Consider the following 26,381-nt stretch of genomic DNA (forward strand, 5'->3'; position numbering starts at 1 on the left):
CACTGGTGAACATAGATGCAAAAATCCTCAACAAAATACTAGCAAACAGAATCCAACAGCACATTAAAAGGATCATACACCATGATCAAGTGGGGTTTATTCCAGGAATGCAAGGATTCTTCAATATATGCAAAACAATCAATGTGATAAACCATATTAACAAACTGAAGGAGAAAAACCATATGATCATCTCAATAGATGCAGAGAAAGCTTTCAACAAAATTCAACACCCATTTATGATAAAAACCCTGCAGAAAGTAGGCATAGAGGGAACTTTCCTCAACATAATAAAGGCCATATATGACAAACCCACAGCCAACATCGTCCTCAATGGTGAAAAACTGAAAGCATTTCCACCAAGATCAGGAACAAGACAAGGTTGCCCACTCTCACCACTCTTATTCAACATAGTTTTGGAAGTTTTAGCCACAGCAATCAGAGAAGAGAAGGAAATAAAAGGAATCCAAATTGGAAGAAAAGAAGAAGTAAAGCTGTCACTGTTTGCAGATGACATGATACTATACATAGAGAATCCTAAAGATGCTACGAGAAAACTACTAGAGCTAATCAATGGATTTGGTAAAGTAGCAGGATACAAAATTAATGCACAGAAATCTCTGGCATTCCTATACACTAATGATGAAAAATCTTAAAGTGAAATCAAGAAAACACTCCCATTTACCAGTGCAACAAAAAGAATAAAATATCTAGGAATAAACCTACCTAAGGAGACAAAAGACCTGTATGGAGAAAATTATAAGACACTGATGAAAGAAATTAAAGATGATACAAATAGATGGAGAGATATACCATGTTCTTGGATTGGAAGAATCAACATTGTGAAAATGACTCTACTACCCAAAGCAATCTACAGATTCAATGCAATCCCTATCAAACTACCACTGGCATTTTGCACAGAACTAGAACAAAAAATTTCACAATTTGTATGGAAACACAAAAGACCCCGAATAGCCAAAGCCATCTTCAGAATGAAAAACGGAGCTGGAGGAATCAGGTTCCCTGACTTCAAACTATACTACAAAGCAACAGTAATCAAGACAGTATGGTACTGGCACAAAAACAGAAAGATACATCAATGGAACAGGATAGAAAGCCCAGAGATAAACCCACGCACATATGGTCACCTTATCTTTGATAAAGGAGGCAGGAATGTACAGTGGAGAAAGGACAGCCTCTTCAATAAGTGGTGCTGGGAAAACTGGACAGGTACATGTAAAAGTATGAGATTAGATCACTCCCTAACACCATACACAAAAATAAGCTCTAAATGGATTAAAGACCTAAATGTAAGGCCAGACACTATCAAACTCTTAGAGGAAAACATAGGCAGAACACTCTATGACATAAATCACAGCAAGATCCTTTTTGACCCACCTCCTAGAGAAATGGAAATAAAAACAAAAATAAACAAATGGGACCTAATGAAACTTCAAAGCTTTTGCACAGCAAAGGAAACCATAAACAAGACCAAAAAGACAACCCTCAGAATGGGAGAAAACATTTGCAAATGAAGCAACTGACAAAGGATTAATCTCCAAAATTTATAAGCGGCTTATACAGCTCAATAACAAAAAAACAAACAACCCAATCCAAAAATGGGCAAAAGACCTAAATAGACATTTCTCCAAAGAAGATATACAGACTGCCAACAAACACATGAAAGAATGCTCAACATCATTAATCATTAGAGAAATGCAAATCAAAACTACAATGAGATATCATCTCACACCAGTGAGAACGGCCATCATCAAAAAAATCTAGAAAGAATAGATGCTGGAGAGGGTGTGGAGAAAAGGGAACACTCTTGCACTGCTGGTGGAAATGTGAATTGGTACAGCCACTATGGAGAATGGTATGGAGGTTCCTTAAAAAACTACAAATAGAACTACCATATGACCCAGCAATCCCACTACTAGGCATATACCCTGAGAAAACCATAATTCAAAAAGAGTCATGTACCAAAATGTTCACTGCAGCTCTATTTACAATAGCCAGGAGATGGAAGCAACCTAAGTGTCTATCATTGGATGAATGGATAAAGATGATGTGGCACATATATACAATGGAATATTACTCAGCCATAAAAAGAAACGAAATTGAGCTATTTGTAATGAGGTGGATGGACCTAGAGTCTGTCATACAGAGTGAAGTAAGTCAGAAAGAGAAAGACAAATACCGTATGCTAACACATATATATGGAATTTAAGAAAAAAAAATGTCATGAAGAAACTTCGGGTAAGACAGGAATAAAGACACAGACCTACTACAGAATGGACTTGAGGATATGGGAAGGGGGAAGGGTAAGCTGTGACAAAGCGAGAGAGAGGCATGGACCTATATACACTACCAAACGTAAGGTAGATAGCTAGTGGGAAGCAGCCGCATAGCACAGGGAGATCAGCTCGGTGCTTTGTGACTGCCTGGAGGGGTGGGATAGGAGGGTGGGAGGGAGGGAGACGGGAGAGGGAAGAGATATGGGAAGATATGTATATGTATAACTGGTTCACTTTGTTATAAAGCAGAAACCAACACACCATTGTAAAGCAATTATACTCCAATGAAGGTGTAAAAAAAAAAAGATCAGGGCAGAAATAAATGAAATAGAAACGAAGAAAACAATAGCAAAGATCAATAAAACTAAAAGCTGGTTCTTTCAGAAGATAAACAAAATTGACAAACCTTTAGCCAGACTCACCAAGAAAAATTAGAAATGAAAAGGGAGACATCACAACTGACACCGCAGAAATACAAAGAATTACAAGAGACTACTACAAACAACTATATGCCAATAAAATGGACAACCATGAAGAAACGGACAAATTCTTGTAAAGGTTCAATATTCCAAGACTGAACCAGGAAGAGTTAGAAATATAAACACACTTATCACAAGTAATGAAATGGAAAACATAATTAAAAGTCTTCCAACAAACAAAAGTCCAAGACCAGATGGCTTCACAGGCGAATTCTATCAAACATTTAGAGAAGAGCTAACACCCATCCTTCTCAAACTCTTCCAAAAAATTGCGGAGGAAGGAACACTCCCAAACTCATTCTATGAGGCCACCATCACCCTGATACCAAAACCAGACAAAGATACTACAAAAAAAGAAAATTACAGACCAATATCACAGATGAATATAGATGCAAAAATCCTCAACAAAATACTAGCAAACAGAATCCAACAACACACTCAAAGGATCATATACCATGATCAAGTGGGATTTATCCCAGGGATGCAAGGATTCTTCAATATATGCAAATCAATCAATGTGATACACCATATTAACAAACTGAAGAATAAAAAGCATACGATCATCTCAATAGATGCAGAAAAAGCTTTTGACAAAATTCAACACCAGTTTATGATAAAAACTCTCCAGAAAGTGGGCACAGAGGGAACTTTCCTCAACATAATAAAGGCCATATACGACAAACCCACAGCAAACATCATTCTCAATGGTGAAAAACTGAAAGCATTTCCTCTAAGATCAGGAACAAGACAAAGATGTCCACTCTCACCACTATTATTCAACATAGTTTTGGAAGTCCTAGCCACGGCAATCAGAGAAGAAAAAGAAATAAAAGGAATACAAATTGGAAAAGAAGAAGTAAAACTGTCACTGATTGCAGGTGACATGATACTGTAGAGAGTCCTAAAGATGCCACCAGAAAACTACTAGAGCTAATCAATGAATTTGGTAAAGTTGCAGGATACAAAATTAATGCACAGAAATCTCTTGCATTCCTATACATTAACAAAGAAAAATCAGAATGGGAAATAAAGGAAAACAATCCCATTTACCATTGCAACAAAAAGAATAAAATACCTAGGAAGAGGACTTCCCTGGTGGCGCAGTGGTTAAGAATCTGCCTGCCAATGCAGGGGAAACAAACAGGTTCGAGTCCTGGTCCGGGAAGATCCTACGTGCCGCGGAGGAACTAAGCCCATGCGCCACAACTACTGAGCCTGCGCGCCTACAGCCTGTGCTCCGCAACGAGAGAAGCCACCACAATGAGAAGCCTGTGCACCACAACAACGAGTAGCCCCCTCTCGCGGCAACTAGACAATGCCTGCGCGCAGCAACAAAGATCCAAAACAGCCAAAAATAAAAATAAATAAATTTATTTAAAAAAAAAAAAACCCTAGGAATAAACCTGCCTAAGGAGACAAAAGACCTGTACTCCGAAAACTATAAAACACTGATGAAAAAAATCAAAGATGACATAAACAGATGAAGAAATATACCACGTTCTTGGACTGGAAGAATCAATATTGTGAAAATGACTATACTATCCAAAGCAATTCACAGATTCAGTGTGATCCCTATCAAACTACCAATGGCATTCTTAACAGAATTAGAACAAAAAATTTTACAATTCGTATGGAAACACAAAAGACCCCGAACAGCCAAAGCAATCTTTTTTTTTTTTTTTTTGCGGTACACGGGGCCTCTCACTGTTGTGGCCTCTCCCGTTGCGGAGCACAGGCTCCGGATGCACAGGCTCAGTGGCCATGGCCCATGGGCCCAGCCGCTCTGTGGCATGTTGGATATTCCCAGACTGGGGCACGAACCCGTGTCCCCTGCATCGGCAGGCGGACTCTCAACCACTGTGCCACCAGGGAAGCCCTGCCAAAGCAATCTTGATAAAGAAAAACAGAGTTGGAGGAATCAGGCTCCACAACTTCGAACTATACCACAAAGCTACAGTAATGAAGACAGTATGGTACTGGCACAAAAACAGAAATATAGATTAATGGTACAGGATAGACTGCCCAGAGATAAACCCATGCACATATGGTCACTTAATTTACGACAAAGGAGGCAAGAACATACAATGGAGAAAAGACAGCCTCTTCAATAAGTGGTGCTGGGAAAACTGGACAGCTACATGTAAAAGAATGAAATTAGAACACTCCCTAACACCATACACAAAAAGAAACTCTAAATGGATTAAAGACCTAAATGTAAGACAGGACAGTATAAAACTCTTACAGGAAAACACAGGAAAAACACTGTTTGACATAAACCACAGCAAGATCTTTTCTGACCCACCTCCTAGAGTAATGGATATTAAAACAAAAATAAACAAATGGGACTTAATTAAACTTAAAAGCTTTTGCACAGCAAAGGAACCATAAACAAGACAAAAAGACAACCCGCAGAATGGAGAAAACATTTGCAAATGAAACAAAAGACAAAGGATTAATCTTCAAAATATACAAACAGCTCATGCAGCTCAACATCTAAAAACCAAACAATCTAATTAAAACATGAGCGGAGGACCTAAACAGACATTTCACCAAGGAAGACATACAGATGGTCAAGAGGCACATGAAAAGAAGCTCAACATCACTAATTATTAGAGAAATGAAAATCAAAACTACAATGAGGAGTCACCTCCCGCCGGTCAGAATGGCCATTATCAAAAAATCTAGAAACAATAAATGCTGGAGAGGGTGTGGTGAAAAGGGAACCCTCTTGCACTGTTGGTGGGAATGTAAATTGATACAGCCACTATGGAGAACAGTATGGAGGTTCCTTAAAAAACTAAAAATAGAACTACCATATGACCCAGGAATCCCACTACTGGGCATATATCCTGAGAAAATCATATATTTCAAAAAGATACATGTACCACAATGTTCATTGCAGCACTATTTACAATAGCCAGGACATGGAACCAACCCAAATGTCCATCAACAGATGAATGGATAAAGAAAATGCGCCACATATATACAATGGAATATTACTCAGCCATAAAAAGAAACGAATTTGAGTTATTTGTAGTGAGGTGGATGGACCTACAGTCTGTCATACAGAGTGAAGTAAGTCAGAAAGAGAAAAACAAATACCATGTGCTAGCGCATATATGGAATCTGAAAAAAAATGGTACTGATGAACCTATTTGCAGGGCAGGAATAAAGATGTAGACATAGAGAATGGACTTGGGGACACAGGGTGGGAGGGGGAAGCTGGCAGAAAGTGAGAGTAGGATCGACATATATACACTACCGAATGTAAAATAGTTAGCTAGTGGGAAGCACAGGGAGATCACCTCCATGTTTTGTGATGACCTAGAGGGGTGGGATAGTGAGGGTGGGAGGGAGGCTCAAGAGGGAGGAGATATGGGGATATATGTATGCACATGGCTGATTCACTTTGGTGTACAACAGAAACTAACACAGTATTGGGAAACAATATACTTCAATAAAGATCTATTAAAATATATATATATAAAGAGAAATGACAACAAAAACACCACATCCAAAACCTATGGGATGCCACAAAAGCAGTTCTAAGAGGGAAGTTTACAGTGATACATTTGCTACCTCTGAACACAAGAAAAATCTCAAATAAAGAAACAACCTAAAGCAACTAGACAAAAATGACAAACAAAACCCAAAATTAGTAGAAGGAAAGAAATCATAAAGATCAGAGCAGAAATAAATGAAATAGAGACAAAGAAAACAATAGGAAAGATCAAGGAAACTAAAAGCTGGCTCTTTGAGAAAATAAACAAAATTGATAAATCTTTAGCCAGACTCAACAAGAAAAAAAAAGGGAGTGGGCTCAAATCAGTAAAATTAGAAATGAAAAATGATAAGTTACAATGGACACCACAGAAATAAAAGGGTCATAAGTGACTACTACAAACAACTATATGCCAATAAGATGGACAACCTAGAAGAAATGGACAAATTCTGGGGAATTCCCTGGCGGTCCAGTGGTTAGGATCCTGAACTTCTACTTCCAGGGGCCCAGGTTCATTCCCTGATGGGGGAACTAAAATTCCACAACATGTAGGGTGTGGTTATAAATAAACAATTTAAAAAAATTGTTTTAATTAAAATAAAAAAGAAATGGACAAATTCATAGAAAAACACAACCTTCCAAGACGGAACCAGGAAGAAACAGAAAATATGAACAGACCAATCACAAGTAATGAAATTGAAACTGTGATTAAAATACTTCCAACAAACAGGAATTTCCAGGTGGCATGGTGGTTAAGAATTTGCCTGCCAATGCAGGGGACACGGGTTCGAGCCCTAGTCCAGGAAGATCCCACATATTGTGGAGCAACTAAGCCCGTGCACCGAAAATACTAAGCCTGCACTCTAGAGCCTGTGAGCCACAACTACTGAAGCCCGTGCACCTAGAACCCGTGCTCCGCAACAAGATTAGCCACCGCAGTGAGAAGCCTGTGCACCGCAATGAAGAATAGCCCCTGCTCGCTGCAACTAGAAAAAAGCCTGCGCGCAGCAACAAAGACCCAATGCAGCTAAAACAAAACAATACAAAACAAAATGTGGTACATATATACAATGTTACTCAGCCGTAAAAAAGAATCAAATAGGAATCGGAACCAAGATGGTGGAGTAGAAGGACATGCTTTCACTCCCTCTTGTGAGAACATCAGAATCACAACTAGCTGCTGGACAATCATCAACAGGAAGACACTGGAACTCAACAAAAAAGATACCCCACATCCAAAGACAAAGGAGAAGCCACAGTGAGATGGTAGGAGGGGCACAACCACAGTAAAATCAAATCGCATAACTGCTGGGTGGGTGACTCACAGACTGGAGAACACTTATACCACAGAAATCCACCCATTGGAGTGAGGGTTCTGAGCCCCAGGTCAGGCTTCCCAACCTGGGGGTCTGGCAATGGGAGGAGGAATTCCTAGAGAATCAGACTTTGAAGGCTAGTGGGATTTGATTGCAGGACTGCGACAGGACTGGGGGAAACAGAGACTCCGCTCTTCGAGGGCACACATAAAGTAGTGTGCACATCAGGACCCAGGGGAAGGAGCAGTGACCCCACAGGAGACTGAACCAGACCTACCTGCTAGTGTTGGAAGATCTCCTGCAGAGGCGGAGGTGGCTATGGCTCACTGTGGGGACAAGGACACTGGCAGCAGAAGTTCTGGGGAGTACTCCTTGGCATGAGCCCTCCCAGAGTCTGCCATTAGTCCCACCAAAGAGCCCAGGTAGGATCCAGTGTTGGGTTGCCTCAGGCCAAACAACCAACAGGGAGGGTACCCAGCCCCACCCATCAGCGGCAAACGGATTAAAGTTTTACTGAGCTCTGCCCACCAGAGCAACAGTCAGCTCTACCCACCACCAGTCCCTCCCATCACGAAACTTGCACAAGCCCCTTAGATAGCCTCATCCACCAGAGGGCAGACAGCAGAAGCAAGAAGAACTACAATCCTGCAGCCTGTGGAAGGAAAACTACATTCACAGAAAGACAGGCAAGATGAAAAGGCAGAGGGCTATGTACCAGATGAAGGAACAAGATAAAACCCCAGAAAACAACAAAATTAAGTGGAGGTAAGCAACCTTCCAGAAAAAGAATTCAGAATAATGATAGTGAAGATGATACAGGACCTCGGAAAAAGAATGGAGGCAAAGGTCGAGAAGATACAAGAAATGTTTAACAAAGACTTAGAAGAATTAAAGAACAAATAAACAGAGATGAACAATACAATAACTGAAATGAAAACTACACTAGAAGGAATCAATAGCAGAATAACTGAGGCATAAGAACGGATAAGTGACCTGGAAGACAGAATGGTGGAATTCACTGCTGCGGAACAGAATAAAGAAAAAAGAATGAAAAGAAATGAAGACAGCCTAAGAGACCTCTGGGACAACATTAAACACAACAACGTTCGCATTATAGGAGTCTCAGAAGAAGAGAAAGAGAAAGGACCAGAGAAAATATTTGAAGAAATTATAATCGAAAACTTCCCTGACATGGGAAAGGAAACAGCCACCCAAGTCCAGGAAGCGCAGAGAGTCCCATACAGGATAAACCCAAGGAGAAACATGCCGAGACACATAGTAATCCAACTGGCAAAAATTAAAGACAAAGAAAAATTATTGAAAGCAGCAAGGGAAAAACGACAAACAACATACAAGGGAACTCCCATAAGGTTAACAGCTGATTTCTCAGCAGAAACTCTACAAGCCAGAAGGGAGTGGTATGATATACTTCAAGTGATGAAAGGGAAGAACCTACAAACAAGATTACTCTACCCGGCAAGGATCTCATTCAGATTCGATGGAAAAATCAAAAGCTTTACAGACAAGCAAAAGCTTAGAGAATTCAGCACCACCAAACCAGCTCTACAACAAATGCTGAAGGAACTTCTCTAAGTGGGAAACACAAGAGAAGAAAAGGACCTACAAAAACAAACCCAGACCCACGCACCGCGATGAAGAGTGGCCCCCGCTTGCCACAACTAGAGAAAGCCCTCGCACAGACAAGAAGACCCAACACAGCCATAAATAAATAAATAAGTTTAAATCATATGGGCTTCTAAAAAGACCTCTGCTTAAAAAAAAAAAAAAAACCAAAAGAATTAAGAAAATGGTCATAGGAACATACATATCGATAATTAAACCTTAAACGTGAATGGATTAAATGCTCCAACCAAAAGACACAGGCTTGCTGAATGGATACAAAAACAAGACCCATCTATATACTGTCTACAAGAGACCCACTTCAGACGTAGGGACACATACAGACTGAAAGTGAGGGGATGGAAAAAGATATTCCACACAAATGGAAATCAAAAGAAAGCTAGAGGACTTCCCTGGTGGCGCAGTGGTTGAGAGTCTGCCTGCCAATGAAGGGAACACAGGTTCGTGCCCCGGTCCGGGAAGATCCCACATGCCGCGGAGTGGCTGGGCCCATGAGCCATGGCCGCTGAGCCTGCGCGTCCGGAGCCTGTGCTCCGCAACGGAAGAGGTCACAACAGTGAGAGGCCCGCGTACCGCAAAAAAAAAAAAAAAAAAAAAAGAAAGCTAGAGTAGCAATACTCATATCAGATCAAATAGACTTTAAAATAAAGAATGTTACAAGAGACAAGGAAGGACACTACATAATGATCAAGGGATCAATCCAAGAAGAAGGTATAACAATTATAAATATATATGCACCCAACATAGGAGCACCTCAACACATAAGGCAACTGCTAACAGCTATAAAAGAGGAAATGGACAGTAACACAATAATACTGGGGGACTATGTTATATTATATGTTATATTATTGTAAAGGTTAATTAAGTTATTAAAAAGATATTCTAAGCTTGTTTCTAAAGCTGATCACTGTAATCTATCCTTGGATGAAAATTAGATGCCCATAATGTATAACCAGGGGATTATACATACAAGGAAAAAAAAATCATTTAGAGCTTCCCTGGTGGCGCAGTGGTTAAGAATCCGCCTGCCAATGCAGGGGACACGGGTTCAAGCCCTGGTCTGGGAAGATCCCACATGCCGCAGAGCAACTAAGCCCGTGCACCACAACCACTGAGCCTGCACTCTATAGCCTGCGAACCACAACTACTGAAGCCCGTGCGCCTAGAGCCTGTGCTCCGCAACAAGAGAAGCCACCGCAATGGAAGTCTGCACACCAAAGTGAAGAGTAGCCCCCGCTTTCTGCAACCAGAGAAAAGCCTGCGCGCAACAACGAAGACCCAACGCTGGCAAAAATAAAATAAATAAATTTGTTAAAAAAAATCATTTAAAAGAATGTGTCCAACCCAGATAAAAGGCCTCTTATCAGGTATTCTTAAGTACATCAGGCACAAAGAAACTGAAGGGAATCAACTTCCAAGAATTAAGGTACTTTTACCCTAATTACTACAAGTGCCCAACGGAGGACTTCCTGAGCACTGATGTCAGTCTTCCCCTCCTCCGACCCTTACAAGTGTTGACCCTTTATTTCCAGTTTGCAGCAAGACGGTTCACCACTGGGGACACCTTCTGTACTACTCCTTTGTGGCAATTTCTCTGGCATTAACACCTCGTTGGGAGACTACTTTAGAAGAGATAACATCTAGGGACTTCCCTGGTGGTCCAGTGGTTGGGACTCCGTGCTCCCAATGCAGGGTGCCCAGGTTCGATCCTTGGTCAGGGAACTAGATCCCACATGCCACAACTAAAGATCCCGAATGCAGCAATGAAGATCCCACGTGCAGCAACAAAGACCCGATGCAGCCAAATAAGTAAATAAATATTAAAAAAAAAAAGAAGAAGAGGTAACATCTAAAGTTGTAAATCTTGATTAAATTGCACGGTGGATTTTGACAGGGAAACGAAACTTTTAGATAGCTAACCATTGCTCCAGTGGAAGCTGCTGTATCCTTGGAAATGGCTGCTCCAACAAGGGCTATCTTACAGGCGGGAGCCATTCCTCCAGCGGAGACTATTATCCCAGGGAAAAATGCACCCAAGGGTAAGGAGAGACCTCCGATATATTCAGGAGCTCCTCTGTACTCCGAGTTACCCAAGGGGCCCATTTTCAGTCCAGCTAGCACCCGCAGAGGCATAAGTTACTAACCAACTGCCTCTAGGGTTCTGCCTCTAAGAGAAATTCATAATAAAAATCAAGAAACAATAAGAGGGCTTCCTTGGTGGCGCAGTGGTTGAGAATCCGCCTGCCAATGCAGGGGACATGTGTTCGAGCCCTGGTCCGGGAAGATCCCACATGCCGCAGAGTGACTAAGCCTGTGCGCCACAGCTACTGAGCCTGCGCTCTAGAGCCCGCGAGTCACAACTACTGAGACTGCGTGCCACAACTACTGAAGCCTGTGAGCCTAGAGCCCGTGCTCTGCAACAAGAGAAGCCACCTCAATGAGAAGCCCGCACACTGCAAAGAAAGGGTAGCCCCCGCTCGCTTCAACTAGAGAAAGCCCACATGCAGCAACGAAAATCCAATGCAGCCAAAAATAAATAAATTAAAATAAATAAATTTTTTAAAAAAAGAAACAATAAGAGTTCATGTGCTTTTTTTCAATGTCCGATTTAAGTCTGGCAGAAGTTGGAAAGTTTTGCTGAGGATTCTAAGCTTTCCACAAAGAAGTTTATTTGGTTAATGATCTCACCAGGGGGGATTTACAAATCTTATCCAACTGCTGCACCCCAGAGAAAGAACAGCATATAATACTGGCAGCCTGAGACCAACAGGGCCACACAGTGTACCGCCTGCGGAACAAAGCTGTCCCCGAGGCAGACCCACAGTGGAATTACTAAATAAATTCTATTCATAGGGATAGATGGGACCATATGATTAATTGTTTAATAAAGGCTATAAAATTTTTTTCAGTAAAACCTGTCAATTACAAAGAAGTAAAAAAAAGTCCAACAGGAATTAAACGAAAATCTGACAGTATTTCAAGAAAGGTTAATAGAAACTTTTGAAAAGTATATGAATGTGGATCCCTCCTCTCTGGAGGGACAGGCCCTTTTGGCTATGCATTTCATAGCCCAGTCTGCCCCAGACATCACGCACAAAATTCAAAAAGCAATGGCCGGACTTCCCTGGTGGCACAGTGGTTAAGAATCCATCTGCCAATGCAGGGGACATGGGTTTGATCTCTGGTCCGGGAAGATCCCACATGCCACGGAGCAACTAAAGCTCCTGTGCCACGACTACTGAGCCTGCGCTCTAGAGCACACGAGCTACAACTACTGAAGCCCGCACACCACAACTACTGAAGCCCGCGCACCTAAAGCCCGTGCTCTGCAACAAGAGAAGCCACTGAAATGAGAAGCGTGTGCACCACAATGAAGAGTAGCCCCCGCTCTCTACAACTAGCGAAAGCCCGCGTGCAGCAACGAAGACCCAACGCAGCCAAATAAACATACATTTTTAAAATAAATAAATATGTGGTAAAAAGCAATGGCTGGTCCTCAGACACCTATAAGCGACTTGCTCCAATTGGCTTATTCAGTTTTCAATAATAGGAATATAACCTAAAAGATTAAATGCACCCAAAGAAATATACAAAAGGCCCAAATGATGGCAGTAACTTGGTCCTCTGAAAAACCACTAAAGGGGAGGCTGGGCTTTCTGGGCCAATCTGGCCATGGTAAACCACAGGGCCCGTGGGTACCGAGACAGTGTACCCTACATGGACGAGGGGGCACTGAAGGAAAGACTGTCATCAATGTACCCTTTGCAAATAGCCAGGGCACTGGCAGAGGGAATGCCCCAGATGCCAGAAAGCGACAGGGATCCCTCGGCCTTTGATGGTTTTACAATCGAAAGACTGAGGGGGGCCCAAGGCCAAAAGGGGATCCACCTAGAGATACCATCTACATAACTACTGTCGAGCCTCAAACTTCAGGTGGTAATTGACGTGGTGAGCCACTTGATAAAATTTCTCATAAACACCAGTGCAACCCTTTCAGTCTTAACCCAAGACTGAAAGCCATAACAACCATAGGAAATATGTAATGGGAGTGTCAAGAAAGAGACAGGGGCACACTTCCCTGGAACCCCTTTTGCGCAACATCAATGGCTGGTCGTTTTTACATTCCTTTTTGTTTGTGCCTGATTGTCCTCTCTCTTTAATGGAAGGAACTTATAACTAGATTAGGCGACACTTTGTTTCTCGAGGGACAAGGAAGCCACCCTTATCACTAAATGATATTAACCAAAAAAAAAGAAAAACAGAGTAAATCTATAACTAAAATAAAAGTCTCGGGCTTCCCTGGTGGCACAGTGGTTGAGAGTCCGCCTGCCGATGCAAGGAACACGGGTTCGTGCCCCGGTCCGGGAAGATCCCACATGCCGCAAAGCGACTGGGCCCGTGAGCCATGGCCACTGAGCCTGCGCGTCCGGAGCCTGTGCTCTGCAATGGGAGAGGCCACAACAGTGAGAGGCCTGCGTACCGGAAAAAAAAAAAAAAAGTCTCAATAAACCCCTAAGTATAAAACATTAAGGTTCCGGGCCTAGCCAAAAGCAAACAGATTGAGGCCTCAAGTAACTGCCTTCCAGATTTGTAAAATGTTTTGAAAAAATGGTTTGGGTCTCCAAGACGGTGGCTACAATCTCTTTTAATAACTCTTCTAATGCTTATTGCTGTATTTCTTTCTTTTTTTCTTAAATAAACTTATTTATTTTATTTATGTATTTAGTTTTTTGGCTGCGTTGGATCTTCGTTGCTGCACGCGGGCTTTCTCTAGTTGCAGAGAGTGGGGGCTACTCTTCATTGTGGTGCACAGGCTTCTCACTGTGGTGGCTTCTCTTGTTGCGGAGCACGGGCTCTAGGCGTGTGGGCTTCAGTAGTTGTGGCTCATGGTCTCTAGAGCGCAGGCTCAGTAGTTGTGGTGCACGGGCTTAGTTGCTCCTTGGCATGTGGGATCTTCCCAGACCAGGGATTGAACCTGTGATCCCTGCCTTGGCAGGCGGATTCTTAACCACTGCACCACCAAGGAAGTCCCTGCTGTATTTCTTTCAATTTGTATCTTTTATAAACTCATCCACCGATGCTTAACGTCCACAAGGGCTAAAAGAATAATGTTAATGGGCTTCCCTGGTGGTGCAGTGGTTGGGAGTCCGCCTGCCGATGCAGGGGACATGGGTTCGTGCCCTGGTCCAGGAGGATCCCACATGTCGTGGAGCAGCTGGGCCCGTGAGCCATGGCCACTGAGCCTGCGCCTCTAGAGCCTGTGCTCCACAATGGGAGAGGCCACAGCAGTGAGAGGCCCGAGTACCGCACAAAAAAACAAAAAAAAACAAACAAAAAAAAAGAATAATGCTAACAGGAGGGGCATTGGCTTCTGGTTCTTCTAACAGAGAAGGGACAGTCAGCCAGGTGTTTTACTTCTTCCCCAGGCAGGCCTACATTCCATCTCAGCAGAAAGTAGTTAATGATAGGTTGTCACCCATTACCCCCCTTTAAGCATAAAGGGTAAACACCTGGAGGGGGGAATGATACGGACAGAGTAAAAGGACAAAGTAGGTGATTAAATAGTTAATCCCAGTAAGTGGTTATAAGTAAAGAAAAAAGTATGGGAGACCCCTGTAAGTTAATGATCACTCAAGAAAGCAGGTTTGCTTAACCACAAAACCATGCAACAGAAGCATGAGACATGCCACAAAACAACAAAACAATGGTGGAATGAGACCCACATCCTGCCCAGTGAGCTCAGGTTAATGATTCCTAGGACACACGTGCACTAAAAACAAACATATAAGGAAAGGGTGACATTATACTAAAACTTGAAATGATTTATCATATGTTAGTGTATGTTACCGCCTTTTTGCTCATTTCCATTGCGCCATGACAGTCCTGGTTTGACCATGTAGGAACAAGAAAACTCCCCACCCGACTTGGAAAAGGAATTGATGGAAGCTTGATGTCTCCTCAATAATGAGGAAGAAGGTGGTCTTCTCACCCTCCCCATTCTTCCTTTGATTATAAAACTATAGCTCACCATGTTCTCCAGATGGCACCCTCTCACCCACCCCCTTGTAAGCCTCTCAAGTGTCCTACTCTAATAAGTCACTTCTTATCTATCACTTTGCCTCTCCCTGAATTCTTTCTGCTCTAACGAACGGGAGCTACTCGGACCACGCACACCCCACCCCCAATGCATTTCTGCGGTTTCATCAGTAGATTGGCTTTACTGCTCCGGGGCAAGCAGACCCACGTTTGGTTCAGTAACACCCTCACCCAAGCCCCACTGAAGTGGCGGCCAGGTCTGAGCTGTGCCTAAGAGGCACCCCTTCCCTACAGAGTAAACACATGTGTTTACTGCACCAGGACATGCTCCTCTGGTAGACCTGATAAGCGACTCTCTGGACTGCCTCCGGCTCCAGGGCTCTCATCAACCTTCTAGGTCTAGGCAGTCAAGGCCCAAATTTTGCAGCTTCCCAATCATCCCCTCTCTCAGTTCTCCGGGATAGCCCAGGCCTCCGGCCAACTTCCTAGTTCAGTCCAGGCAAGGATCAGGGCTTGGGGAGGGGGCTGGCTTCCTGCTCCGTCTGGCCTGTTTGTCCATCACAACAGACAACTTGGGTAGAGAGGCAATGTGGAAACCAACCAAGGCCGGGATGTGCGGACCAGGTGCGGGCGGGGAGCGAGGGCTCCGGACAAGCGGTCGGCGCACTCAAGTTAGGCGCACACGTGGCCGCAAACTCCTTGGGCATGTGCAGGTCACGGGGAGAGTTGCGGGTGGCACCAGACCGGCCGAGGCTGGAGTCTCTACCCCAGGACTCTTAAGGACACCGACGGGAACCCACACAGGGCCCCAGCTCAACGTTCCTCAGTTGCCCAGAGCCCCCCACTTACCTCCTCCGCTGCGCTTGCCGCCTCTGCGCGGCGCGCTGCCTTTTCGGGCGCGGGGCATGCCGGGAATTGGGCGCGGCGGGGCGCGGGGTCAGGGACCCGGCGGGCAGGGGCTCCAGACCAGCGAGTCGCCGGCCAATGCGCTGAGTTGAGACTTGGGCAGACGACGGGAGCCACACGCCGCGCGCGCCACCATCTTCGCGAGGCGCCCCGCCCTGCCGAACGTGTCGAAGCGCCCCACCCTGCTAAATGGGTGGCCGGGAAGGCGAGTTCCTGGTCTCCCGATTCATGGAACCTCTCCGTACGGCCGAAACTACTATTCCCAAGGTGCTGCGCGCGGATTACCGCCCCCCCCGCTGGGCGCAGAGCACCTTGGGAATTGTAGTCAGCTCCCGGGACCCACAAGCCCACGACGCTCTAGCTGAACTATGCACCCACAATGCCTTGCGGCGTTCCCACCCCCTCGCCCAACACGTTTAGTCGTTAACTCTGTAGCTGCCCACGACGCAGGACCGGCATCTCTGGGTACTTGCAGCGGGACGCTCGCGACAGGAAGAGGGTGGGTTTCGTAGAATTGGGGAACAGCCAAACCTCAGGCAGTGAAAGAAAAAGTAACTTTATGATGAAAGCAGATTACAGACAACAGCTTAGCACTTAAAGACCTTAGCCAAGATCTCCTCGGGGGCCCACCTGCCCCTGGACGGGTCTCCTGTGACCATTCCATGGACGCAGTGAAGTGTAGAACAGAGCCCTGGGCTGGCAACCTTAACCTTCTGGAACACCGACTCTTCCTGGGGCTGCTTTCTTGTCAGGAGGGATGAGGTGATCTCAGAGGGCGTCTAGTTTTAAAACAGTATGTTTTTTTCTGGCCTCTTCCACTCCCCAGGGATCCCATGGGAAGTGGGGTGTGTGCATGGGAGAAGTGACTGTAAACTAAATAGAACAAGAGTGGGACAAAGTCTTCCCTCCAGGACTGGAAAGATGGCAGCAGGAACATGAAGGTCAGAGGCAGGTGACTCCTGGCTTTATGTTGCTTCTTCAGGCCTGGGCTCCTGGCAGGTAGGGCCAGCCCAGCCCGCGTAACAACGGCAGCTGAAGGACTCCCAATCTCCAGGGCTGCCATCTGGCTCCAGGTGCAGAAAGACTTCCAGTTGTCCTGGGTCTTGCCAAGCACATCGGCCATGGCCATGGCACCGCTGGTGACTGCAGGCCATGGCTGCCCTGGTCACGTTGATCACATAAGGGCCCAGGGTGCTCACTAGGTAGTCATGGAGATGCCAGCACTCCTCCTGAGGAGAGGGAAGGGATGTATCAATGCTTCTGCTCCATGGCCCTGACATGGTCTTTCCCCATCTCTGGGACCCCAGCATGGGCTGTGTGGCAGGCTGGAGGGGGCAATGATCACCTCAGAACTGGAGAAGCTCAGGTCCCCCCAGAGCACCACGCCGGCTGCCCCCAGTGCAGCGGTCACACCAATGGTCTGCACAAGTTCATCCTGGAGGCAGAGAGCTGCTAAGCCAGGGCTGGGCTGGCCAGCTCCATCTGGCCCAACCTCCACCTTCAAGAACTTTCATGGCTCACTGCCATGATCCGATTCCACCCCTAGAGGAGGGCCCCTTGGCCCTGAGCCTCTGAGTGGCTTCTCAGGCCCTCAGAGAATGTCATGCCTCCCCAGTCAGACCCCTAGACTTCAGTTTTCACTCACCTGAGACAGGAACCTCCCAGAGCTCCGGTGTGTGAGGCGGGCATAGGCCAGGACAGGCAGGGGATGTGGGTGCCCAGCGAGGGCCACACGGAAGGCCTCCTCCAGGCGGTATCGGACAAATGCGTGGTGGTGAGCAGGTGGTAACCTGGGTGGGAGGTATATGCTGGGGAAGAGGGCGCTGGAGGCGGCCCAGAGCCAATGCAGTTGGGTGTTGCGGGCAAGGGTGGCTGCATGGCAGTGGCCCGTGTAATTGGAAGCTGTACCATGCCAGCCATTGCCACAGGCCGGGAAGCGATAGAAGCCCCAGAGCCCATGGGGCTGCAGTGCCCGGCCTAGCCGCAGTGTGTCCTCCATCAGTGCACGGGCTGCCTGTTCAAAGCCGATACGGGCCTTGTAGAGCTGCTCCTGGGGGTCCAGGTTGGGGAATACCCGCCGTGCCCAAGCCCAGGAGGCTGTCTGGTAGACCTGGCGGCGGCCCCAGTTCCCAGACCAGAGTGGACACCATTCCTCCCAGTCCAGTACTGCCAGGCCAGCGAAGCCAGGTTGCAGGCTGTGGCGGATCTGATAGGCAGCCCGTGCCAGGTGGCGGTCAAGGGGCACAGCCTGGGGGATGCCCCCGTTGTGAGCTGTGCCCCTCGGCCCAAGGTAGGGATAGAAGCCGAGCTGGTTCTTGTAGAAGATGGTGACATTCTGGCCGTGGAAACGCTGGCCACGGTTGGCTGCAATGCCCAGGGCCTCTAGTGGCAGGTGCACGCCAAAGCGGGCCTTACAGTGTGCTGAGGGCACATTCCACAGCACCAAGAAGGGGCGTTCAGGGGCTTGCAGCAGGGGCTGGCCACATCCCAAGCACAGGGCCACCCCTAGCACCAGGGCCAGGCCTAGCTGCATGGTCATGCCCCAGGGATGGAAACCTGCAGGAGAGAGGGGGTGTGAGCTTAGACTCCATGGCCATGGCCACACCTTCCACACAGCAGAGAAAGCTGGGAAAACTCCTCCAGCTCCTCCTCACAAGAAAGGGAGGTGCGTAAAGCCTGGTTCCCAAGGGGTCTCATAGGCCTCTCAGAGCAGCCACAACCCAAGCTGGCTTGGGCAGCTCCCCTTCTGTATTGTCCATCTCTGCCATGGCACCACCGTGCCCTCTCACACCTCCCCCACCTACAGCTTTCACAAGTCCCCTTCTTTCCTCTGCCCATTTTGTTTCCTGCCCCAAGAACACTCAGCCCCCACCTTGCCTGGCTTAATTTCTACTCAGCACTCAGGTCTCTGCTATGGCATCACCTGCCCTGGGAGGTCTACCAGATCTCCAAGTGGAGTGAGGAAACTTGAGCTCCCACTGTCCCAGCATGGATCCTGCCACAGTATGCCTGCCCTGTCCCTTGGGCTGAGACCCTATCTGTCTAGTTCCCCACTGCCTGTGCCCAATCCAGGGCCTGTAACACAGCAGGTGCCCAGTGAATGGTGATGAGTGAATGTCTCCTTGTCCCCTGGGCCTGGCAGAGTGAGAGAGGTAAAAGGCAGGTGTCCCTCCACCCATGGCCCTAAGGCCGAGGTGGATCTGAGGGCCCCTGCAGGGACAGAGGACCTAAGACAAGGCTGGGAGATGAGGGTGGGGGTCAACAAATACACTGTCACAACCACACCCAACAGAAGCCTTTATTCAGCCACACTGAGCGCTCTGAGCCACAGCCATGGCGTCATCTCCACTGGCACTCAGGAAACATGCCTAGGCTGAAGCTGTCCTCGGGGGATAGAAGCTGAGGGATGGCCAGTGGGCTGAGGCTGGTACTGTCCTGGGCAGTCAACTGACCCAGAAAGACAGCATCTTGCCCTGGGTAAGCCCTTAGATGTCTTTCTCCATCCAGAATATGGGGCGTCTTCTCAGGTCTTGGTATTGAGTCTCCAGCAGGCTTTGTGGAGGGGGCCCTCCTGGAGGTGGGGGTAGGGTGGTCAAGGGCTCAGGCAGGGGTGGGGGTGGCGGCAATGATGACCCCTTGGGGGCTCTTGGGGCAGCTTGGGCAGTCAGGCTAGGGGCCCTGCAGGGTGGCCGGGGAAAGGAGGCCCTGGGGAAGGCACTGACCAGGGTGGCAGGCAGCCACCGACTGGTGAAGACCAGGCCCTGCACAGGCTCACCCAGCTGGTATCCCAGGTGGGCGTAAAAGTGCAGCTGGTCATGGGTGGTGAGGTGTAGCCGGCGGAAGCCCCGGGCCTGAGCAAAGGCTTCAAGGCCCTCCATGAGGCAGCGGCCAAAGCCACGGCCCCTCAAGGCTCGGGCCACCACCACCGTCTCCACTAGGAGGCTCTGGGGCCGGTCCAGCACCCGTGACAGGCGGGCATGGCCCACCACAATGGGGTCTGCCTCTGGCGTGGGACGGGGGCTCAGCAGCATCAAGCAGAGGGGGAAGGCATCTGAGGACTGGCCCAAGGAGTGCAGGCGGGAGGCGCGGCTGCGGGGCCACTGCTCATTGATGAGGTCGGCACAGGCATCCAGGAGCTCAGGTCGGCAGTGCACAGGCTCCAGGGTCAGCTCAGCCAGGTTGGGGGCTGGGGTCTCCTCTGGCTGGCGTGCGGGATCCAGGGTCAGCTCAGTTGAGCCAGGACTGAGGGTCATCTCTGGATGGCATGCAGAACCCAGGGTCAACTCAGCTAGCCTGGGGCTCAGGGTCAGATCTGGCTGGTGTGTAGGATCCAGGATCAGCTTGGCCAGGTTGGATCTCAGGGTCACCTCTGGCTGGCATGCAGGATCCAGAGTCAGTTAGGCTGGAGTGGTACTCAGGATCAGTACCACCTGGTGTATAGGGTCTAGGGTAGGAGTCAGCTTGGCTGGGCCAGGGCTCAGAGTCAGCTCTTGCCTACATGTGGGATCCAGGCTCAGATGCCAGGCTGGGAGCCAAGGTCATCTCCTGCTGGGTTCCAGGTGGCTCAGTGCCAGGCTGGGGGTTAAGGCCACAGTCTCCAGGCAGTGGTATCTCCTGAGACCAGAAGGGTGCTCCTCCTGTGGACAACAGCCATGCTGGGCTGTGCCAGAAGGGAGGATGGGGCTGGGGCAGGGAGTGGCTGACAGAGTGCTAAGGAGGGCCACGCATCCTGGAACTGGTGGGCTGCACCTTGTCCCCATACTCACCTGATGGCACAGGTGACCTGGAGGATCCCATCCCCTATACCTGGGGGACCTGACTCAGGTGGGGAGCAGAGGGGATGGATCCTGGGTGCTCTGCCTTACACTGGATGGAGGCTGAGGGCTAAAGGCTAGGGCAGAAATCAAGACTCCAGGCCCCAGCCTTCTCTGACTACCGCTTTGAACTCCCCAGGAGAGTAGATCCAGCCCTACACCATTGCAGCTGGCTGGCCATCAGACAGAGCATACAAACTAGACACCATGACCCCCTGCTTAAACGCTGTATTCCCTTCGGAGGGAACACAGCTTCCCTAGGAACTCCCCTAGGGAAGTTCCCTGTCCCACCCTTCTCCCTACTCCAGGTCCCCGCCTTTTTGACCACCTGGGCCATGCCTGCCACCTAACCGATATTGGGGTGCCATTCACCCACCCATCAGGCTCAAATTTCCCCTCCCTGGACTGCCTTCCCTACCAGGGGCACAGAGTCCCTGGCTCCCTCCCCAACACTGACCAGCTCAGGACACTTTGACTGGGCATGGACCCAACTGCCGCTCAGAAAGGGCCCGGCTCACACAGCAATGTGGCTCCTGCAGGCCTGGTTCCCCACTGGCCTGTTTCGTAGACACCCTAGCTAGATAAGAACCACAGCTTCCTTCCTACATCCACAGGGGTGTCCAACGGCTACCAGGTTGGGGGCTCAGACCTCCTGACCCCGAACTCCATTGTGTGCCCATCCTACCACAGGCTCTGCTGGCAGAAGGGTCAATGCTCGGGGATTTCTAGCAATAGGTGGCCGCTGGGCCCCACCCTTCTACCCACCTGTTCCAGAGAGGATGCCCTGGCTCCCCTTCCCCACCTCCGCAGGAAGGCCCCGTGAGCTTGAGGCCAATTCCACACTGATCAGTAACAGGTAGCCCCCTCCCCTCATACCACATCCCACTCAGAGGGCTATAAGCCCCTCACCTGCATCAGCCACCTCCGCAGCAGCTGCACCCCTGGACCAGGAGAGAGGAAACCCCAGGATCCGCCCCTGAGCCTGGAGCCCCAGACTTCCCCCTCAGGCTTAACCCTTTCTGTGCCGACCCCACCCACTGTGGGTGGGGCTCCCGGGTCCACAGAGAGAGGCGACAGTCTCTCTCCTGCCTCGGTTTCCCCCTTCCTCCCACTGGGTGACAAACCGTGGAGTTTGGGGGTGGGGGCTTCGGGAGCTTGACTCCGGGCGGCTGTGGCTCGGCATGCTCTGGGAGGGAACGACAGACGCAAAGAGGGCGTGCGGGGCGGCTTAGTCACTTGAGAACTGTACGCGCGGAGCGGACGGGGAGAGCGGGGGACAATGAGGACGAATACGCCGCGCATGGGGAGGGGGGCAGTACTGACATGCTGACGCCTGGCTCCGGGACGCTCCGTGTCCTCGCTCCACACGGATCTGTATCTCGCTGTCTCTGGCTCGGACTCCTCCGGCACGCGGCGCTCGCACCCTAGCGGTGAGGCGGACGCACTGCAGCCGTCACGGCCCGCGGCACACCACCGGGTCCCGGGTCTTCGGGGCGGCCAGCCCCCGGCCCCGGCCCCTCGCGTCATAACACAGACCCGACGCAGACTGGATCTCTGCCCTGGTTCTACCTCTGCCCCTCCCGCCCTTGCTTATCCAGGCCCAGCTCCCAGTGAGCGCGAACCGAGCGCCAGCTCCATTACGGGTGGGTTGGGCTTCCATCTCGCCCCGCCCCGCCCCAGACTCAGATAGGTCTCCCCCCAGTTCAGCTTTGTTTCGGCTCACGTCAGCCTCCTGCCCAGCGTGGAAACGGTCAGGTGGAGCTTCCTCCCGAAATTTGGGCCCAACCCTGAGAAGCAGCCGCCCTCGGACAGACATCAAATCTGAGCAAGAGAAAAGAATTTTCCTGTGCCCTCTGGATCCCAGCGCCTGCACGTTTTAGGTGCTCAATAAACAGCTCTTCAAGTTAGAATCATGTCTGCTTTATTTGTGAGGCTGTTACCTCTGAACGGATTCAGGCTGCAGTACAGGGCTGATTACCGTCGACATATAGTAGGAGCCAAAGGGCTCCATCGCTATAGAGGTAGAGGTAGAGGGTAGAGATTCAAACCCAGATTCACCTGGGTTTGAATCTCAGCTGCTCTATTTTCTGTCTGCAACCTTGGGTAAAGTGCTTACCCTCCCTGTGTGTGCCTCAGTTTCCTCATAGCGTCATGTTAGGATTGCACAATTAAGTTAGACTACTTAAAATGCCTAGCACAGGACTCGGAAAAAGTAGGCACCCAGTGAATGTCAGCTCTTTCTTCCTTCCTTCCTTCCTCCCTCCCTCCCTTTCTTTCTTTCAGCATGCGGGATCTTAGTTCCCTGACCAGGGATCGAACCCCCGCCCCCTGCAGTAGAAGCACGGAGTCTTAACCACTGGACCGCCAGGGAAGTCCAGAGCGTCAGTTCTTGTGATTGCTGCAGTTTAAAGACTGGCTCAATGTCTCTGGAAGAAATATTTTTAACTCTGCTGGGTGGGTGCCCAAGGCTCTAACACCTTATGCGACTATCTTGGTCTGTAAGCAGGTGTGAATGGGCTAGCATATGCTCATGACAGTGCCTGAGTGTACTTCTGACTGTGACCATGACTCATGTGACTGTGCCTGTACTTGAGAAAGCTGTAGCCAGGTCCAGATTGCATTAGGTACTCAATGTGTGCATGTGCCAATCACCACATGCCTCACTGCTCACACCATGTTCCCGTCCACCCATGGTAGCAGCGACATTTGAACTCCACAGCCAACCGATCCTTGAGTGAGAGGGCACCTCGGAGGGTCAGAGGCCCACCACCAGGCGTGGACTCGATGGAGAAACTGGTGGGGCTGAGGATGAGGCGGGCCTCGGGGTGACTGGGGCGCCGAGCACAACGGCCATGGCCAGAGCACAGGACTTGACTGCACAGAAGAGCCCCACTGGTCACATTCAGGATGAAGGGCCCCAGTGTCGTGTCAACATACTCCTTGATGGCCTGGCAGGATTCCTAGGTGGGAGGGGGAGCGTCAGGACACCACGGCCATGCACGGGTCCACCTAGGGCATTGAGGCACTCACCTGCTGGTCAACCAGGACTGCAGGGGTAAAGGGTGGGCCAGGGTCTCCCCAGTCAGCCTGGAAGCCCCACTCCTGCCCCCACCCTCACCCCCATCCTGGGCTTGAGCTCACCTTGGTTCTTGTGTTCTCCCAGCTCACCCAGAGCACCACTCCTGCTGCCCCCTGGGCTGCACTCTCCCCCAGGCTGTGCTCCAGCTCCTCCTGGGGAAAGGACAGCATAGCTCTGTGGGGCCTCCCTCCATCCCCACAGCAGCCTGCTGTAACACTATTGCATGGGACAAATAATTCATAGCCTGCTCTAGCTGTGGTGGCCAGAGGCAAGCCTGCTCTTACTCTAGCCTGTGAGTGCCATGCAGGCAGGGATGATTTCTTTCTGAAGAATGCTGAATTGTCTGTGCCTAGCACAGAACTTGGCACACAGTAGGTGCTCAAAGAATGTGAGAGGGAATGGATGAAAGTGTCCCAAGGCTAAAGTGCCCCAGGGCTATGTGGCCTCACTTACTGGACTAATGCCTAACAATGTAGGTTACAAGGTGGGTGGGGTCACAGGAGACTCACCAGGGGCAGAAAGCGGTTAGTCATGTCGTAGAAGATCTGGACGTAGGGCAGCACTGGCAGATCAGGGTACCCTGCACCCACGGCCAAACGGAATGCCTCACCCACACGGTGCTGCACAAACATCCGTGCCTTCTTCGTGCCCTCCAGTGCTGCAGGCAGGTAGATGCTGGGGTAGAGGGCACGGCTCTGGCCCCACAGCCACCCCAGCTGGTCATTCTCGGCACAGATGCCTGGTGGGCACTGGCCAGTGTAGTTGGGATTTTTAAAGTCATAGTTATAGCAATCAGGGAAGCCATAGAAGCCCCAGAGGCCACGAGGCTGCAGTGCTTGTCCCAGCCTGAGGGTGCCTGCCATCCAGGCCCGCGCAGCCCCCTCAAACTGGTCCTGAGCTGCTGCCTCCACCCAAGGAGCTGGCCAGTCAGGGTGCTGCCCCTGTACCAGTGCCCGTGAGCGCTGCCGGTAAATGTCCTTGGTGTCCCAGTTGAAGGCCCAGCGTGGGCGCCATGCCTCCCAGTCAATAACTGCCAGCCCTGAGAAGTTGGATGCAGGCATGGCAGCCAGGATGTCCCGGAACGCGCGGGCCAGGTGGACAGCCAGGCTGGCATTCTGGGGCAGGCCACCGAATACGGGTTCCCCAGCAGGTGTGTAGTAAGGGTAGGTGCCCAGCTGGGAGCTGTAGAAAATGGTCATGTCAGGGCCGCGGAAGGTCTGCCCCGGGTTGGCCACCACATCAAAGACACTGACATCCACGTCCACGCCATGCCTCTCTAGACACCACTGGGTGTTTGCATTCCAGATGGTGGCAAAGGGCCGGTTGGGTACCAGGGGGTCCCTGGAGCCTTTGGCCATGCCGAGCAAGTTCAGGAAGAGGGTGCAGATGGGAAGCAGGTGGGCTGCCGTGGCACAGGGCAGGTCTAGAGAAACCTGGCCAGGGGAAGCAGAGCTGAAAGCAGGCCTTGAACTCTCTGACCCCTACTGAGGGCAGGCAGGCCAAGTCCCTTATTAATCCACCTCTATTCTGGCTTCAGGTAAATATTGACCTGCAGGGTTCAGGGAAGTCAGAGGGCAAAGGAGAGGCATTGAGGGGAACATGGCCACTAGAGGGCACATCCGAGTTGCCTCTTGGGCCGACCTTTGCCCTCTGTCTCCCACAGGTCTTGTCCTGGCTTGCCCGCCCCCTTTCCCCAAGGGCCACAGAAGCCATGACATCTGTCTTGAGAAGAGTGGCTGAGAGCCAGGCCCTCAGCCCCCAGGCTGGCCGACTGACGGAGGCGGGGGCTTCCCTGTCTCTTTCCCCAGGAATCCTGGCCACCCATGCAGGAGGGCATGCTCAGTGACGCAGGAAAGGTCAGCCCAGCCCTCCTGCACACCCGCCAATCTGCCCACTTGTCCCTGCTGACCTCAGGGCTGAAAGGCCTCATTCTCCAAACTTCCTGACCTCAGGGTGAGGGCCTATGCAGGGCTCAGCAAGATTCTGTTCCTTAACTCTGGCCTCAGCTGCACCGAGACTCTTGGGAGGAAGAAGCCACTGCTAGAAACCCTGAGCTTTTGTAGGGGTCACCCCACCCAGTCTGGGGGCGGGCTGAGGGGCGGGCCCTGGGTTAGAGGGCTGGGCCAGACAGCAGAGCCACCTCTGCACTCCTAGCAAAGTGCCCTTGGTAGGAGGTGGGGCTAGGCCGGAAGTGGCCCCTCCCACTCTGTCAGCACTGGGGCTGGACTTTGTGGCTTTACTTGGGATGGTGTGGGGATGGAGGCAGTGCATGGGGGCCGTCTGGGTGGCAGATCCGACTGGGTGTGATACTGGA

General features: G+C 49.7%; 4 protein-coding genes across 11 annotated transcripts in view; all 4 read right to left on the bottom strand.

The window, feature by feature from the left end:
- Nucleotides 1–16,319, bottom strand: part of IFRD2 (interferon related developmental regulator 2) — a 31,455-nt gene extending 15,136 nt beyond the window's left edge. For all 6 annotated transcript variants that reach the window (XM_060022546.1, XM_060022551.1, XM_060022552.1 and 3 more), the window contains exon 1: nt 16,118–16,319. In XM_060022546.1, the coding sequence (XP_059878529.1) occupies nt 16,118–16,175 (58 nt within the window). In that variant the 5' untranslated portion in view covers nt 16,176–16,319. The remainder of the gene's footprint in view (nt 1–16,117) is intronic.
- Nucleotides 16,320–16,714: 395 nt separating this feature from the next.
- On the bottom strand, nt 16,715–22,432 carry HYAL3 (hyaluronidase 3). Of its 3 annotated transcripts, none has more exons than XM_060022564.1 (4): nt 22,312–22,432; nt 17,820–17,964; nt 17,520–17,609; nt 16,715–17,403 (listed from the first exon to the last, which is right to left on the bottom strand). In XM_060022564.1, coding segments are annotated over exons 1-4 (501 nt in total). In that variant the 5' UTR covers nt 22,314–22,432; the 3' UTR covers nt 16,715–17,139. The 3 variants fall into 3 exon arrangements, with proteins under 3 accessions (XP_059878547.1, XP_069397259.1, XP_069397260.1); XM_069541158.1 differs by having other exon boundaries at nt 17,820–18,730; XM_069541159.1 differs by lacking the exon at nt 17,520–17,609 and having other exon boundaries at nt 17,820–18,730.
- NAA80 (N-alpha-acetyltransferase 80, NatH catalytic subunit) lies at nt 19,465–20,554 on the bottom strand. Its single transcript, XM_060022565.1, is given in 2 exon segments — nt 19,465–20,523; nt 20,525–20,554. Coding segments are annotated over 2 exon segments (894 nt in total). The 3' UTR covers nt 19,465–19,659.
- Nucleotides 22,433–22,581: 149 nt separating the features above from the next.
- Nucleotides 22,582–26,102, bottom strand: HYAL1 (hyaluronidase 1). Its single transcript, XM_060022561.1, has 4 exons — nt 25,977–26,102; nt 24,577–25,500; nt 24,130–24,219; nt 22,582–23,948 (listed from the first exon to the last, which is right to left on the bottom strand). The coding sequence occupies exons 1-4, from the start codon at nt 25,995–25,997 to the stop codon at nt 23,649–23,651; spliced, it is 1,335 nt and encodes a 444-aa protein (XP_059878544.1). The 5' UTR covers nt 25,998–26,102; the 3' UTR covers nt 22,582–23,648.
- Between the last annotated feature and the right edge of the window lie 279 nt (nt 26,103–26,381).

Source organism: Delphinus delphis, chromosome 10 (genome assembly GCF_949987515.2).
Source record: "Delphinus delphis chromosome 10, mDelDel1.2, whole genome shotgun sequence".
NCBI lineage: Eukaryota > Metazoa > Chordata > Mammalia > Artiodactyla > Delphinidae > Delphinus > Delphinus delphis.